General features: G+C 43.5%; 1 protein-coding gene across 1 annotated transcript in view; it reads left to right on the forward strand.

The window, feature by feature from the left end:
• The window catches only part of celsr1a (cadherin EGF LAG seven-pass G-type receptor 1a), a gene marked incomplete at its 5' end in the record, with an annotated part of 84126 nt that overhangs the window by 24195 nt on the left and 41259 nt on the right, over nt 1-18672 (forward strand). Inside the window, 4 exons of the mRNA XM_080518026.1 lie at nt 11704-12059; nt 12606-12894; nt 16214-16436; nt 18359-18474. Coding sequence (XP_080374152.1) covers nt 11704-12059; nt 12606-12894; nt 16214-16436; nt 18359-18474 — 984 coding nt within the window. The remainder of the gene's footprint in view (nt 1-11703; nt 12060-12605; nt 12895-16213; nt 16437-18358; nt 18475-18672) is intronic.

The following is an 18672-nucleotide window of genomic DNA, read 5'->3' on the forward strand; positions in this document are numbered from 1 at the left end:
ACGCAAGAAAGGAGAGCTGGAAGAAGAGAGAAAGAAACGCAAGGACGGAAAGTGAAATAAAAAGTCGGTAAAGTCCAGAAAAGCTAAAAAAAAGGGTAAATATTCAAATATAATAACAATTAAAACATCTCTATTTTGTCTTAATAGTTGTTGCCTTTGGGTGTCACTTTAAAGCATTTGTTCCTTCATTAAACATATTTCGCAATTTAAAAACACATTATTTTCCTCACCATTCGCTTTAATCTGCAGAAAAACTTGGGGATGAGCGAGGAAAGGCAGCGCTCAACGACAGATGCAGAGAAAAAAAGAGAGGATCCAGTGTCACTGTAACAGAATCCCGCGTCCTATTAGGCCATTCATGGCTGGGTAGCTCTTAAGAGAGCCGCGCAGTTCGAGCTGTGAGGGAGCTTTTGATCAGCACGCACCCCCCCACACTGATCCAACTATTTGTCCACTGTGAGCTTATCACATGGGATCAATGCTGAAGAGTTGAAAAAAAAAAAAAAAGGAGGAGGTGGAGAGCTGTGTGCATGTAAATACTGGTTGTGTGGCAAAGGGTTTGGGTTGTACATGTGTGTAATTGTCTGGCTTGGAAAGTGAGTGCACATGTGTGAGGGTATTGCGCGGGCAAAGCGTATGTATGTGTGTGTGTGTGTGTGTGTGTGGTAACATTCCTGTTATAGTTGAGTAGTTCCCTCCCACAGAACAGAGAAAGGCCCATTTGACTCTTCACCTCTTTGTGATCTTGTGAATGAGGGCTTAAAGATGATCTAATGCTGCTAATACTAATCAGCAACCACACACCGAGTGAGAGGCGCTCCTCCGAGTCGACACGTCAGCAGACTGACCACTCTTCTGCAAAAAAAAAAAAATCTATGAATATATGCAGGTCATTGCATGTGAAATTGCAGCTCAAGCTCCCATAATGTCATCAATATCGTATCAATCAATCATCATTCCATGAATTACCATATCATCATTATGCAGATCTAGTAAACTCCTTAAGTCCATTTGATGCTTATTCAGAAATGTTTCTTTCAATTTTATTAGAAATTTAGAAAAAAAAGACGTAAAAAACAACAACAGGAACGGTCGCTCAGTAGAGCCAATAACACATTTGTTACCATGGACACCAATGGATTACAAGGTTGTTTGATTCACCACACCACTCCGTCCATTGTTTGTCAGGGTCGTTTGAATTGCTTCATGTTGTCGCAATGTTAAGGTTAAATGACGATGCACTGCTGCTTCCTATTCTTTGTGTTACTGGAACTTACTATGAGAAACATCAAACATGAAGACTGTCAAACATGTTAAAAGTAGCTAAGAAAAATATATCCAAGTGTAACATTCTCTTTTTCTCCAAGACAACTTGTCGGTCGTCTTTGAATGTGTTTTCTTTGCAGTTTCTTCAAACACAGGATCTCATTCACACTCATCATAGCTTCAGATTCACTGTCAGGTGTTACTTGCTGTTATCAGATTAAAGATCGCACTCCAAACAACTCACAATGCCTGCTGTAAGTCTTCTTAGGAGATCCCAATTACACTTTCACCACAAAATCACTGAGACATACAGAACAATTATTTAAAAATTACAGGGAAATTACTTTTTGTTTTATTTGTGTCCAATTAAATTGTCTCCCGGTTGTCAGACCAAGATGGAGAAGAGCCTCCCGGATCGTTGTTCTGTCTCATTAATTTTCTTTCAAACTGTGTGGAGTGAAACTCACAAGTGGCCTGAGGGGACTTTTCCCTCTCTCGCTCTCTCTCTCTCTCTCTCTTTTTTTTTTTATCATCTTGTGAAAACAGAGCCAGACGACACCTGGAAGCTGTGACCTTTAAACTTTTAATAAGGGGAAGTGGCGGGCTTTAACTTGATTAGCATGAGGTAGCAGACAGAGAGAGGAAGAGGGCTGACGGGGCTAAAAAGACAAAGATCCCAGCCACTTCAAGTGGAACAGCTAAGTGGATTCAAGCGCGTTTTAAAATCCATTATGAAAGCGGTGCCGTGTTACGAGACTCGACAGAGCATTTGATTTCTTGCACACTCGCTGCGTTAATGGTGCTTGATAAAGCACTCTCATGCCCACACTTCATCTCGACCGATGTTGTGCGGCACTGTACCGCTGGTAGTTATTTTCAAAATTAAATGTGGTTGTTTAGCAAAGAAATTCCTGCACAAATTCTGTTAACGGGGACTTTATTCATTCACTCTTCCTCTTTGTGCAAAAAGTCTTCCAAAACACCAGAATGTGACATGTGCGAGCAGCTGCTGATTGTATAATGGGAAACACTGTCACAACAAACCTTGAAGCCTTTTTCTATTCTCCATCTGTGCTTTAAATCTCACGTCCACACTTTTTCTTCACTGAGTCTCACTCGTGATTAATTAACCAGTTTTCTGGCAGTGGTCTTGCAGGCAATAAGTTGATACAGGCCAAACACCACAGGCAATAAAACAAATAGGCTTCATTTGCTCTCATTTTGCATTGTCTGGCCGCCTCGTCCTCGCCCGCTCAGCATTGTCTCGGCAAGAACAGTGCTTCCATTCTACCCCTCCCCAGGCTCTCTCCCTGGGATCCCAAATGAGACATAGATATTCTAGCCGGGTCGGTTCTTTTCCCTGGCACTCGATGCCCCTGAGCGCTCTGCTTAAGTAGAGCCACTGAGGGCACTTGTGGAGGGCTTGTGAAAGTCCATTCTGCTTGAAGATGAGGGTGGAGGAGAAGTTGATACAGCAGGTCGGGCTCCTGAACTCCCTCGTGTGCTAAGTCAAAGGTCTCGGGCATCGCAAGGAAGGAGGAGCTTCTGACCATGGACTCACACATGTGTGCAGATGATCACAAATGATAATAAATGAGTAAGCTTGCTGTTCATTCTATAAGAAAAATTAACTGAATGGATCTTGAGCAGACCCTTGAACTCATGCACAATGCATTTTTGGGTAATCAGAATGCAGTAATTGATCACATGAAAATACAAGTGAACTCGACATGTACTGAGGTTGGCTTGTGATTGACACAGACAAGTAATCAGCATTTACAACAAAGACCATTTTAACCTTCTTGAAGCCCTTCATGGCTAAAGTCTTCTGTGAACTTAAGCCATTATTAGAGGAACATATCGGATGGATTAGTAATAGTAGAGGATGCAAAACAAACCAAAACGTAGCCTTACTGAGACGTGAGCTCGAGAAAACTTGATAAGTTTCTAATGGCCTCTCGATGGGTCACCAGGCGATCACAGGGCGAACACACAGAGATAGAAAATACACACATATACAAGCAATTTCAGCGCACTGCTTCATTTAATATGTGTGTATTTGGATTGTGGGAGGAAAACGAGAGCTCCTGGAGAAAATGTGCTGAGATCTCAACGGAAAGGAGAGTTAGCAACTACTACGTCACAGTGCAAATATACAAACATTGACGCAAACATCGGGTTATAATATGCATAGTAATAAAGGTGTCAATTTTGCTTCAGTTCAAAAATGACAAAGCAGGGAGAAGACGAGTTCTCTGTACACAGTTAACACTGTTTCCACTACATACAGAAACTGCTGGAGAGGTTGTAGTGACTGAAAACAGGCGGACACTGGCATTGTCTCTCTTGAGTTGCACAGTTGTGATTTAGAGCCGACTTCAGGACAGTCAGCGATCCGTCGTCCCACCTGTTGGTTTGATTGGCTCAGTCACAGATCTTGGTTCAGTCAGCATGTAATCCCACCTGTTCTCCGGCTGTGGTGGGGATGTTATCCATCTGACAGCCCCGTCACCCAACCCCACCCAACTCCCAGACCTCACCCATTCACCTCCCCTCCTCCACCTCTCGGCCCGGGGGTGAAAGGAATCTTTTGTGTGCCGGCTGCCACCTTTTCTTCTGTAAGAGCCCGAAAGAGAAAATGGGGAAAAGAGAGAGAGAGAGAGAGAGAGAAGAGAGAAAAAGAAAAAGGGAGCGAGCTAATCCTCCTGGTGTGGTCACTTCAGCATGAGGAGGAAAAGAGGAGGTTGAAGGAGGAGCGTTAGAAGGCCAAGGGCCCCCCTGAGAGCTGCAGGTGTTGTGGGGAAATTGGACTGCAACAGCTGTGTGTGTGTGTGTGTGTGTGTGTGTGTGTGTGTGTGTGTGTGTGTGTGTGTGTGTGTGTGTGTGTGTGTGTGTGTGTGTGTGTGTGTGTGTGTGTGTGTGTGTGTGTGTGTGTGCGTGTGCGTGCAGGCTTTAAGATATACAATTAAACAAGCAGGCGCAATTTGTCATTTTGCCACAACAATTAATCAGACTCTTGCAGTCACAGTTACACACACACACACACATGCACACACACTCGCACGCACGCACACACACAGGTTCTTTATAGCTGCATTCATTCCCCCACATGTTTCTCATACTGCCGATAAAACGACACGCAGTACATCATCGCGGTCCTCCCTTCCCCGTCCGTCCTCCCTCCACTCTCCAGGATTTCTCCCCTCTCTGACTGCTCGCCGCTCTGCGCGTCCATCAGATTTATCTCCACGTGTCTTCTTGAGTGTTCAAAGCTGAGTCTCTCTGTCCTCAACACTTTGATCGGACAGCAGAGATGGGCATACCTGCGTTAAAATATGCCCAGCGACTTGGGCCAGGAGATGAGAGGGGGCTTTCGCTGAGTGCTTCCAGATATCAGCGAATGTAGACACACACACACATGTACACACATGCATGCACACACACCAGCTAAGCGAGTGGCCACAGATAGCTCAGCGGTGCTGAGTGTAAGCTGAAAGAGGTTGTACTCAGAGTTGAAGGGCACAACTGCCTCTCTGTCAGTACTTGCGTCCTGGGCCGTGAACGCACTGGTGCAACGTTTTGGCCAAGGGAATTCCTCTAGAAATAATTTTGCTAAGCACTTTTGATGTGAAAAATGTTGTTTTCAGATGTCACGGGGCATAATGTAGTAGGAGCCAGGTCTTTTCATAGAGCCCCCATGAATCATTCTTTTCCTGCGTCTGTATCTGTTAACCTGCTGCCCCTGGCATTCCTGCGGTTAATCATCCACCGCTCCATGTTTGGATTTGAAATCACCACATTTTCACAGTTTTAAGGATGGAAAATTAAAACACTTCACAAAAGGAGGCTTTGTTAGTCTGTGTTTTCCTTCAATGTGGAAGTTGACGCTCCAGTGGCACATTGTGACAAACCTTTGACTTTTGAACCACAGTTGTTGTCTCGGTGTTACAGTGGATAGCCTCTCAGCATCAGGACTTGGGTTTGATTCCAGCCTTTTGAGTTTGCATGCTTTATTTTTAAATTAATGTTTTATGCAACACTGTCATAGTGAAGAATTGTTTTTTTGTTTTTTTTCTTTTTTTTAAAGGGAAATTAGCTTTCGGTGTTTGGCAACTCATATAGATCTCACATCATAAAGCAGCACTATTGTCTTAGATCAAATGCTTTTAAACAACCTGTTGCTGAACTGGTGAAAATGTACTTTATAAATTATCATGTGACCTTTAGTATTCAAGGTCAAAGAAGTACTACATCAAATTCTCCCAAGTTATTATGATCAGGCAATTGTGTCGTTGTTTCAACCGACCTATTGCTGAGAAGAAGATGTGAATGTTGATACTCCTCTAAGCCAAAGCAACTTCTTCCCTGGTTTCCCTCTTTTTCCTTTTTTAGCTTCATGTTGTATAAACAGAGACATTGCTCTCCTTTTTGTGTAATCAAGGATCTTGATGACGGCGCTTTGACCTAGAAGCAGTGGATTAGTGTGATGTGACAATATTTTTAGTGTGTTTTGATTCCATTTTTAAAAATGTGCACTTTTTTGAGCATTTTGATGACATATTTTATGATGAAGTAACGCAAAGTTTGGACATTGTAGACAATAAACCTTTTTTTTTATATTACTCAGTCGGCCTAATCTGTTGCTTCATGAGTCACTTGTGCGAGATTATTCATCAAAACTGTGTTTTCATTGGCCGTTATTGTGATTATGGAGGCACGGCTGCTGAAAGAATAGCTGGCACCTGTTCGGTATGATACATATGCACATTCAGACAGGACGTGGAACAAATGCTGGTTGACATCTCATTATCTGATTGAAGAAACAAGCCAATTTGACATGCATGGCAGCATGTAAGTGGATTTGATGGCGTCAGCACCAGCTGTAGGATGAAGCAGACAGTTTACAAGTACAGGCTCTGTTTCTCTTTGTTTTTTTAAAATCAGTACAATGAAAGCCTTTAAATCAATCTGGAACTTGCCAGCACTTTCCTATGAGTACAATGTTAATGTATTTTTCAATGTATTTTTCACTTGTATAAATGCATACTGCCAAATGAAAGCCATTATGAGTTGTGAGGGTGAAAAAGTTGAGACATTTCTCACTAAACCCTCCAACTGAGCGAAGTTCTCGCCCGAGAGTCACTGCCTTGATCATTTGTTCTCTTCAGCTCAGTTCCCGTGCTCCTTAATCCCTTCTTTCCGTCCATCTTTCCTCTTCACGGACTTGACCTCACATCATTTGATTGATGACACTCAGATCGAGTTGAACTTTGCTGCGACTCCTCTCCATGTCCTGCGTACAGGATGTCTGTCGATGTGTGTGTGCAGCCTGCTGATATGTGATATGATGTTGGCCCTGGTCGCCTCTGAGAAAGAGAAAGGGAGATGACACTTGGCAATGTTGTTGGAGTCCGATCAGAACAACTACGGTTACTGTTTGGAAGCTGAGCTTCCTTTGAGGAAAAACGAAGGCGTTTAAATGGAGCTCAGACTCTCAAGTAGACTATGAGACAGATGAGAGAGATTTCTGATCTGAGAGAAGCTGAAAGTTGTTGTTCTGGGATGTGTTTCCTCTCACTGGGCTGTCTTGCGGGGTTGTAAAAGGAGATGGAGGAATGTTGCCAGTATTCAAAAAGTGTTTGTGCACGGTTCAGTGTTTGTTTGCTCCTCCTGATTGGCCGACGGTGTTCAGGTGTGTCCAGGGGTAGGCGGAGCCAGAGTTGAATTTCATCCCTGCGATTGGTTAGAAACCAGCCGGGTTGCAGAGTGCAACGATTCAAATATATGAAACAGAGAGGGGGAGGGACGTGTGAGAGAAAAAAAAAAGTTTCATGCTGATTTCACCTGAGAGACAACCTTGGTGGCTGCTCTGCTGCAAAAATGTATAGTGGGCCGTGAAGACTGGGGACTGAAAGAAAAAAAAAAATAGAAAACACAATGGCCTGATGAATGTCAGCAGAATTACATGAGCTTTGGTAAACAATATATGTTCTGAATTCACAAGAGCACAGGTTCAATGATCAACCCTTACATTGTTATCCTGACTACATTTGAGACGAAAACTTCTCATGCTCCTACCTCTGATACAGTATTGTGTGATTTAGAAAACCAAAACTACCAGAAAGCAGAGAATTATAGCTTTGTCTCTCAAATCGTGGAAGCCAAGGCCAACTGGAAAAATGGTGCCTTTAGTTCATATGATGGTTGATGGTTGTTTAATTGTGTTGCTCTGTATGTAAAGTTATCCTTGCAGAGCTGCAACTTCTCATTGCTCATTCAAACTTTTGCATTATTTTTTTACAATATTTATTTTGAGGAAACTTAAAAGACGTGACCTCAGTTTTACATTGTTTGGCTTCATGACTTCATGAACAGAATCCTTTCGACTCCAGTTTGATGGTGTATCTTAATAAGTCAACGAGTAAACGAAATAAAAGCAGAGAACACAAAACCTGGACTTTACTGTTCAGGTAGGTTTTAGTTCAAAGGAATTCTGTTCGTCAACTTGCAAACACTGGGAAACCTGCTGAAGCGTCAAATGTTTGTTTTCTTCTGGCTTCCCTGACTGTCTGTCTCACTAAGTGACTAAATGCTGTTGTTGATTGTTCAGGCGGGTCAGCCATCGGAGTTAAAACTGTCTCTGTGTCACATGTTTCCATGAGCCATGTGGTTGTGTGTTCAGACATTGTTATTGGCTCCATTATGCTGCTCACCGGCGTACAGCTGCACGTCCAGATCTTTGGCCGACATGCAGAGCGCAGGCTTTGTGTTTCTTCTTGTTGGTGTTTGTGTTTGTGTGTTGTTAAAAGCTGTGTGTGCGTGTCAGTCAGAGTGACAGCTGGCCGCAATGTGTGTCAACGGTCTGGGACGAGAGAGAGAGAGAGAGAGGGAGATTTTGGGAGCCCCCTGACAGTTGACCGACACATTTATTATCTTTCTGTGTGTCCGAACGTGTGTGTGTGTGTGTGTGTGTGTGTGTGTGTGTGTGTGTGTGTGTATCCAACAGTGTGTGGTCATTTGTCCCGATACACAAACACAAGTGTGCCATGGATGAGTCTTGCTTCACAGCTCATTAACAGCTTTTATCACCCCTGCAGCTCACACCACCTGCACTGCAGGCCTCTAAATGTGTGGTCCATTGATATGGAATCTTTTGGTTTGTTAATGTTTAATACATTGTAAGTGTTTAAAAAATGATTTATCGGCGATAAGGAATTGAAATGTGCAGGATGCAAGTTTTGATGTGGTCGCTGTTAGGTCTTACAAGCATGCACATTCGTTTAAATTCTAAAAGATTGCTTCTCAATAATTTACAATGCACCAATTTTACTTCAATCATGTGCATTATACCCCCAGAGTGTGTTTACTCTGTGTGTGTGTGTGTGTGTGTGTGTGTGTGTGTGTGTGTGTGTGTGTGTGTGTGTGTGTGTGTGTGTGTGTGTGTGTGTGTGTGTGTGTGTGTGTGTGTGTGTGTGTGTGTGTGTGTGTGTGTGTGTGGTCCACCCACAGTTTTTTTCTTTTTCCCCCTGCCACTCCCTTCCTCTGATTCCAGCCCATCCTCAGTGTGTGTGTGTGTGTGTGTGTGTGTGTGTGTGTGTGTGTGTGTGTGTGTGTGTGTGTGTGTGTGTGTGTGTGTGTGTGTGTGTGTGTGTGTGTGTGTGTGTGTGTGTGTGTGTGTGTGTGTGTGTGTGTGTGTGTGTGTGTGTGTGTGTGTGTGTGTGTGTGATCCCCTGCTTGCAGCTGTCTCTATAAATAGCAGTGAGTTGGGATCTCCCTGGAAAAAAAAGGAAAGAAAACAAACAACTATCATTTAACATAGTTCCAAAATAACAAATACATATAATTTAATAATTTATGCTATTGTCTCAAAGGTTATTTATTCGTGTTGTTGGGTTGCAGTTAAAAAAAAACAGTAATATGACTGTGGTAAATTTGAGATTTGCCATCACTGGGGGCCTTTGATTGAATGCATCATCAACGAACTTAACCTTTATGCAGGTTTGTGTGACACTCACATGTTCAGTATTTGCATGACTTCATGTAGGACAGAAATGGCACAGCAATCTTTGAGGGTTGGTATGTGGGGCATCTGGCTTCTAACATGTCGAAAAACGGAATGTGTCGGGTTCAAACTGGAGAAGCAGCTCAGTGTCTGCTGGGATGAAGGTTCTTTTGACTGGTTGCCATCAGTATTCTGGTTTTACATTATGAAAACATGTCCAACATTTGGAGAGAGATTTTCGCTGATAAGTTGGAATGAAGAAGACATTTTGTATGTTGTGGAAGGAAACATGCAGTGGAAATAATTATGTATAGAAAATAACAAAATGAAGAAGAATGTAATTTGTTTTTAATGTGTAGTGTGTAACACGCTTGCCTCATTACAAGAGTTGCAATGGTGTACATTGAGAATCTATAAATGTGGATTTATGCTCTATATTGTTGTGTTTAGCGCCACCGAATGATAATAGACAAATCTCAGGGAACGAGAACATTAACATCATCTGCACAATTGTTGTGTTTTATCCATGTATAGGTGTGACTCACCCAACTATTTAACTTAAGTGTGGAGAAAATGGGATTTCTTTGTGGAATCGAGCGGTTGTGCACTAGTTGATGGGTCTCTGACAGCCAGTGGGCTAACGCTGTATTCCTGATCGCACAGTGAGACAGCTGCTGGAGAGAGCTTTAGAGAAATAAACACAGTAGTCAACAGATTCTCTGTCTGTTAGCGCCGTGTCCGACGAGCATCTCCATTCCACCGCATTACGGCGGCGCGAAACGCCACAGCTGCCGCTTAATGTCCCCGTCCCGCAGAGCGACTTGTTAATGGACCTGTACGTGTTATTTCTTGCAGTGTGTGCCACCCATGCAGCGTGATTCATAGCCCTTACGGCCCTTTGCGCGGCAGTTGTTTGGTTGCGTGAAGCTTCCCATTGTGAGGTCGCTTGTTTTCGCGCATTCGTTGCCCGGTTAGCCGCTCGATGAAGCAGCCTGTCCACACCCGGAAGACATGAGCTCATCCGTGTCTTGAGAGTGACGGGGCACCTGTGATCCGAGCCTCACGGCGGGGTCTTTGGGTAACACACGTGACACGTTCATGCCGCACTCGGTATGTTGCTGCAAAGCTGTGCAATCTGACCCATCTTCCCTGCGTCCCTTCAACAGTATTATCCACCCCCTGTGAATTTCATCCGGCCTCACCACCTGTTGTACGCTGTATTTCACCCACCCGGCCGACAGACCCTCGGTTTCCCTCCCGCTGCTTACAGTTGTGCCAGAAGTCGGTGTGGGACCAGATCCGAACCCCCTAGGGGGTCCAAAATCCTAGACTGATCTAATTACTCCCGGCCCAGCCTTGAATCTGTTACGAATTGACACCGGCCGGCGACGACTTAATCCAATCGAGCAGCAAAAGTGTTGCACAGTAAACAAGTCCAGCTGTCAGGGCTGCCCGAAGGGAAGAGTGCCAAAATAATGTAGCTTGAGGTTGTTCATAACAGAAATTCACAGCATGTGACACCAATCCATAGGAGTTATGCTACATTTTTGGTTTTTAAGCCTCAACTGTTTCAATATCATCAGCGATTTGAATCTGGGCTTCAGGGTTCTTTCTATGTGGATGTTACATGTCCTCTATGTACTCCTTCCAAAAATATATGCTTATGGCTAATTGATCATCAGTTTGAACTGTGTGTGTGTGTGTGTGTGTGTGGTTTTTCATCTGTGAGTTTGCCTGCATCCATCCATTAACAAGCCAAGACGAGCTATTTCAACACACTCATTGGATTTCAGTTTGTTTTTTTGAAGATCACGTTGCAGAGAGAAAAGCAGATGCGATGCGTCAGTGCAGGAAACATGTGGGGGAAATATTCACTCATTAACAGCAACAACAACCAAATCTTTTCTGTATTTTTTTATAAAACATTTTGCAAGGCTATTAACTTTTTGGACTTTCAAGTATATTTTAGCAGTAGGTATCACTGACTTAACGTGTGTTTTCTGACTTTATGTGATGTTGATCTCTGACGGCGCTCCTGCAGATTTATCTCGGATTTTGGTTTCAATATACAGCCTAGTTGATTGGATTGTTTTAGTAAGTGTGATTTCTATTTGACTCATTTAACTTTAATCCAAGCCTGCTCTTTGAAGTCATTAAAAAATCTATATCTTTATATTCTCCGAGTCTGTGGAGTTTTACTTGTTGTAGTTTGTTTGTGTTATAGTGTCTGAAATGCAGCAAGTAGGCCGACAGGATTTAAAAAAGAAGAAGATTTTGGTATTCATAAGCTTGAAATTGGTGTTGTCTTTGAAGCCTGTGGAAATGGCTTCTGTAGTATTGTAGATGAAGTTCCCTTCTTTAATTTAATGTGTAGTCACCACCAGATTAGTACGCTTCTTAAGTTTAAAAGAAACTCATCTATCTGTTTCTTCCAGATGGACTCCATCAAGCTATGGCACGCTGCACGCTGCGTGTCACCATCATCACCGACGACATGCTGACCAACAGCATCACGGTGCGTCTGGAGAACATGTCGCAGGAGCGCTTCCTCTCGCCGCTGCTCGGCCTCTTCCTCGAGGGCGTGGCGGCCGTGCTGTCCACCAGGCGGGAGGAGGTGTTCGTGTTCAACATCCAGAACGACACCGACGTGCAGGGCTCCATCTTGAACGTGACCTTCTCGGCACTGCAGCCCGGAGGCAGCGCGGGGAAAGGAGTGTTCTTCCCCTCCGAGGAGCTCCAGGAGCAGATTTACCTCAACAGAACGCTGCTCAGGCTCATCTCCTCTCAAGAGGTAACACACACGTGCAGGAGTGTCGCAGGACACTTGTTGTGAAACCTCTCAGTTGATGGAAAACACTACTTTTGTGAGTTTAAAAAAAAAATGAAAATGGCAAACTTTCAATTAAAAGTGTCTCATTTACAATTACAAGATTAGTCTATTTACTGTTGTGGTTCTCGACAAATCAAAATGACCTCACTGTTATCAAAGTGGCTTTTTTGTGGAGTCTACAACTCAATTTAAATTTTTATGGTATTAAAACAACTGAAGTGATTTAACCAAGGTGCGATTTGATGGAAAGTTAGAAAGGATGTCCTTCGCTAGTACTTGATTTAATCCATATTTCACAAGCAAACCACAAAAATAGAATTATATATCTGTATTATGGAATGCAAATGATGTGCTGCAGCTTGAAAACAGTCTATATTTTAAGCAATAGTAACTTGCCACTGCACCTCATGTAACCACATCCTTTTTTTTTTTTTTTCTTAAATAATGATGAAAATGATGATGCTGATTGATGGACAATATATGTTACTGACATGTCCCTTTCTCCAGGTGTTGCCGTTCGATGACAACATCTGCCTGCGGGAGCCCTGTGAGAACTACATGAAGTGTGTGTCGGTGCTGAAGTTCGACAGCTCTCCGCCCTTCATCACTTCAGACACGGTTCTGTTTCGGCCCATCCACCCCATCAACGGCCTGCGCTGCCGCTGTCCCCTCGGTTTCACCGGCGACTACTGCGAGACCGAGATTGACCTCTGCTTCTCGGGGCCCTGCCAGAACAACGGGAGGTGCCGCAGCCGAGAGGGAGGTTACACCTGCGAATGCATGGAGGATTTCACCGGTGAGTAAAGCTTTGATGCCACTTTATCGCTCATAAATCAAGCTGCCTTTTCACCTAAGCTACATTGTGTAAAGCTGAAGATGTGTACCACTGCTAACATAAAAAGGCTTACATTCACTACTACAATGGGTTAAAAAAAACCCAAACAAAAACGATCTGCCAAACCGCACTGCCAGGTTATAAAAGCTCTCACGACCTTTTGTTGTTGCATGAGGTCGACCCGAGTGTCTGAAGGGAAACCGTGCTTTGTAATACTGCGAGTACATGTGCACACGCACGGGCACATAAGATTTATTGCTGTAAAAGCTTCTTGGAATCCTGACGGAGCTGGTCGAACCAGACTTGTCTCAAATATCACAAGAACTCCACAAACCAAACAAATTGGCATTAGAGAGCTACAGCTTGAAACTCGAAGTGATTATATTACAGTGAAATACAGAATAAACATAAAGAGATAATGCACGTCATTGTAGATTCTGTACTTCGTGTGATGGCTATAATATTTCAAATCTGAATTATTATTTTTTTATGGTGAAAGACATTAAAAGCCAATAAATGTGATTGGAATGAAAATATTATGTCATTGAATTCTCTTATTTTGCAACCCAGAGCTTAATTCAAAATCACATCACATTACGTTGAGGAAGGTGTGGCATAAATGTGCTTTGAAAAAACAAAAGTACAGTGAAACGTGGTGGAGGTACCATCATGCTTTGGGGCTGCTTTTCTGCGTTTTCTGCAGAATGTATGAAAACAAATATGACATTTTAAAATTAATAAGATGATTTACTAACATGCCAAGAACTTTGTCAGTGCACAACAAAGTCCTACTATCAAACACATAGATAGCGATCACATTTTATTTTATTGTTTATAGCACTGTATTAATCTCCAGAGGGGAAATTCCATTCCAAATTGACCAATCGGTAGCAGCCACAGAGCAGCACTCAGGGGGGGCTGGGGGGGTCTTGCTCCGGGACCCCTAGTGCATGTTTTTTGGGAATGTGAGAGGAAACCGAAGTACCCGGAGGAAACCCACACACACACACACACACACACACACACACACACACACACACACACACACACACACACACACACACACACACACACACACACACACACACACACACACACACACACACACCGCTGCAAAACATGGTGGAGGCATCATCATGCCGGGAGAACTTTATGAAACAAAGGAATGAGGAAATCTGTCAAATCTCCTGGACATTTTAAGGAATTTTTATCAAAAGTGAAAATTAGCACATACTGTATTCCGACAGGTTACCTTTACCAGGACATTTTTAGGAAAAGAACAGAAAAAAAATACCATTCTAAACTTTGTTTGATAGTCATTTTGCAGCGCATTTATATGGTAGATGAGCTTCAGGAAGTCTTGGAAGCTTTCATCATTCCCATTGTAATCACTCTGCAGAATATTTCCCGATGTCAGTGATCTTCCTCTCATACTTCCCTCCTCGTACATCTGATACCCAAATGACTGTCTCCCCCGTCTTTCCCCGACAACAGCAGGAGAGCCCCAGACAGCCTTCTCTCCCTCCCTGTCCTCCAACACTTTGCCTCCTCTTCTCTCTTTTTCTTCCTCCACTTTATCTGATGTAATTACCTGATTATACCTGCCCGCCATCATATTTCCCTTACCTACATCTCAGTATCGCCGCTTTGAAGGTCACAGTTCAACTCCAGATAGTCAGGGCCCATCAGGGGCCATTACGGGGCCGATGACAGCCGGGACCCGATCTGTCCTCCTTGGGTTTCCAAAATTTCAGGTAAACAGATCCTTATAATTCCCCCTCGGAAAAAAAAGGATTACGCCGTGGAGAGAAGGGCCATTAGCTGGTTCCAAGCGGTGGTGTTGGGGGTCTGGTTGGAGAGATCATGTCTGGACAGCGGGTTGACACAGAACACTGAGTGGGACACAGAGGCACCGGTCTCAAATAATATTTTCAGTCCTGAAAAGGGTCTCCTGGTGTGTCAGGGCAGGAATTTAAATGAGAAGAGATGTGATTTTTCCTTCAGAAATGGATGCACGTGGTTATTCAGGAGGAATTTCCCATGTCGGGAACTCATTTAGAAAAGTTTAATAAGTCTGATATAGTTTTTATTCTCAGGGTTATTGGAGGATGAATACCTGTCATTCAAAGGTAACAAACAACAAATGATTCTTCAGTGGAATTCTGAAATGTACTACTAGACATTTGAACTTAAATCTCTGCACTCTGTACAAAGTCATCACTTGAGCACGCGACACAGATTTATTTGTGTATCCAATAATGCTTTTCAGACAATAATTGTGTTGGTATTGTTTTAAAATGATGCAACTAATGAAATGGTTTCAGATCTACATGAATATATGTGCAAAAAGGTAGAATTTACTAAAGGTAAAAACATTTCTGTTGCAAATAGCCAAAGAGGTTTGGTTTGCATGCAAAGGTTTGAGTAAACCTCATCATATGTTGATGCTGTTAGTCATCACAGGATGAGCCTGTTTAACTTATATTATTATTTATAAGGCAGATTTTGCTTCTACAGTTCAAATTCTACCGAGCTGCTAAGATGCAATTAGCCATTTTCTTTTCATCATAACTCGCAGTTTAGTTCAGATCAGGTTTATTCTGGGAAATGTAGAACAGAATTTAGTTAAAGCACACACTTGCACATCTATATACATACATATACATATCCATATATAAACCCTTTGTTGATGATCTGTATTAATAATTACATTTGTATTTTATAAAAAAAAAATATTCACCCAAAATAACTCATCTATCGCCAAGTATACCCACACTTATACATACTTTTATACATACATGAGTCGTATTTGTAGTTCAACATGAACTCTCTCTCTCTCTATGTCTCCACAAGCTCTCCATGCTCCTCTTTATCATCCATCCTCGCTCTCCTCTCCAAATATGGCCAAATTACCTAGTGGCTGAGATCGCTGCTTCCCAGAAAAGCCCTATAAACAAGGCTTTGTCCGTGTTCCTAATGTTTAGATGAAGATAGGCTTTTATGAACTGAGGATTTAATGGAAAACAGAAAGGTACTGCTCTGTTTTTCCTGTAGTCTGAGCAGGAGAAGCCATGAGTGGAATAAATGTGCTCGACTGATAATCAGAATTGTCTTTTCAAAGCAGCTGAAGTCCAAATTTCTGATATGAAATGTGCCTCTCATTCATCCATAAACTGCGGCCTTCGGATGATGAGCTCGCAAGGTCATTTATCATCCGTATCTCAGACGGACGTGGCGGGAGTCGACAAATTTAACCAAATTTCATCCTTTCCTTACGCAGGAGAGCACTGCGAGCTGAATGCGTCATCCGGCCGGTGCGTGCCCGGTGTGTGCAAGAATGGCGGCGAGTGCGTCAACCGGCTGGCGGGCGGTTTCATGTGCCAGTGTCCGCTGGGGGAGTTCGAGAAGCCCTACTGTGAGATGACCACCCGCAGCTTCCCCGGACAGTCCTTTGTCACCTTCAGGGGCCTGAGGCAGCGCTTTCACTTCACCGTCTCCTTCATGTGAGTCCCGTGTCTTTTCTGCATGATTCTTCACTTATTATCATCCATTCATCCAAGAATCTTTCTTCGACACGTCACCTGAGTGTTTTGTCATCACTGACTGAATGACATCAGATTAAATTTTAGTCAAACGAAAAGTGCTGTAAGTGATCCTGTTTCAAAGTTTTTTCTTTTAATCTGCATACGTTTGTCTTGGCATGGTGCCTTTACTCCTTTTCATTACCCTGCAAAAATAAAGTAGGCTGATGGTAAAATATCGGGATAGACTGAATTCAAATTTTAAAAAGTGTGCTCAGCGTCTAGAAAGCAGATTGCAGTGTTCAACAGTTACAAATTCCATCACCAGAGAAGAAAAAAAACAGTTATGGTCTTTAGAAATAGTGGCTCAGTGGCAGGAAACATTATGCTTATTATTCAATTGAATTTAACTGAAGTCAATTAAACTTTTTTTTTTATATAGCACCAAATACAACATATTTAAAGAGGCCTCGGGCCTCTTTGTTTGGACTCTCAGGGAAGAGAATTGCCCACTCTTGATTATCTCAAGTAGGTTCACAAGCGATTCATCCTGTCCTATCAGATCATGAGCAAACACAGGGAGCACCATTGAAGATCTACACGTTCACTAGTTAAGCTTCCAAAATGTTCGGTCAAATCAATTTTCTCTGAGATTGAAGTGTCAAATTGTCTCCTTTACAGCCAACACCAAAGAAACATGCTCTGCTGTTTACATGAGCTCTGACATCATAGGCAGGGTTTTTCACTACCTCCTCCAATCTGATCAGATTGAAGTGTTTACATGTTACGATCAGATTGAAGTTAAATCGGATTACTTTGGGCCCATGTAGTTGTAGCTAGTGTTGACCATCAGAAATATCAAAAATGACTGACAGAACCTGTGCACTTTAATCATTACTTTCTTTGTAAATATCACACTACGGCGTGTCAAACACTACACAGACAAGAGTGTTATCATTCACACAGGTTCTGCTGCACTTCCTGCATTTTCTTCTTACTTTAGGCTAAAACATGCTGATCCCCCACAGCGCAGCGGCAGAGGTTTACAGTTGTGATCCATGTAGCTGTGCGCAGTGAATTGTAATTAAACACACTTGGGTTCTCTGAGCTGAAGTGTGTCAGCCGGGGCGTGCCCGGACACGCACACGCTTTTCCATTGTGTCCTCGTCTGCGTGCACACAGGAGCAAAGAGGGCAACATCTGAATGTGTAAGGAGCCGTGCTTCTGACGCTCTCTGGAAAAAACAACCCCAGTTCAGCCAGTTTATGGCAGTCATCCTGCAAATATTATGAAAGGGGGATGAATTTTTATGTTTCGCTAATGAGCAGATTGATAGCCGGCGCTCATCGGTGGCGCGCCGGTGAGAAAAAGGTTCGCAGCGCGGTGAAAACAGGAAGGGCTTTGTGATGAGTTTCCCTTATCAGTGTTTGGCTGCAGCCGTCCTGGCTTCCTGCCCTCCTGCCCTCCTGGCATCTGCCAGCTGACTCCTCTGCCCTCACCTTACAGTCCATACACACCAGTCTGAGCTGCGAGGCCGCTTCAAACGCACACACACACTCGCATGGAAGGTACTGGCTCGCTGACCAGGACCTTTGTCCCTTTTTTCACACGTGGATACACTCATGCATCCCCTCTGTGGCCCACAAGGCTTAACACATCCCGTCTATCCTTTCCAAGTGGCTTTTCCTCAAGGGCTACTGTACCTTTTCATCATAAAGCAACCTGCGAGGTCCCCAACCCTTCAGATAAGGTCCGATAGGTGCTGAGAAACAGGACAGGAAACACGAGCTCACGGTAGAAAAAAAACAGCAGGAATTCCCTCAACCTTTTCTGTGACACCAATCTCACACTCATTGTTTTCTCTTTGTCAGAAGTAAAGCAAAGAACAATCTGTGCGTTTGCAGGTTTGCCACCAGAGAGCGAAACGCGCTGCTGCTCTACAACGGCAGGTTCAACGAGAAGCATGACTTCATCGCGCTGGAGATCATCGACGAGCAGATTCAGCTCACCTTCTCTGGCGGTGAGGTCCCATCGTGTGTGCGTGTGTGCGCGTGCGTGTGTGCGCGTGCGTGTGCGCGCGTGCGTGTGTGCGCGTGCGTGTGCGCGTGTGCGTGTGCGCGCGTGTGTGTGTGTGTGTGTGTGTGTGTGCGCGTGTGTGTGTGCGCGTGTGTGTGTGCGCGCGCGTGTGTGTGTGTGTGTGTGTGTGTGTGTGTGTGTG

The sequence above is a fragment of the Blennius ocellaris genome, assembly GCF_963422515.1.
Source record: "Blennius ocellaris genome assembly, chromosome: 22".
In the NCBI taxonomy this organism is placed as follows: Eukaryota; Metazoa; Chordata; class Actinopteri; order Blenniiformes; family Blenniidae; genus Blennius; species Blennius ocellaris.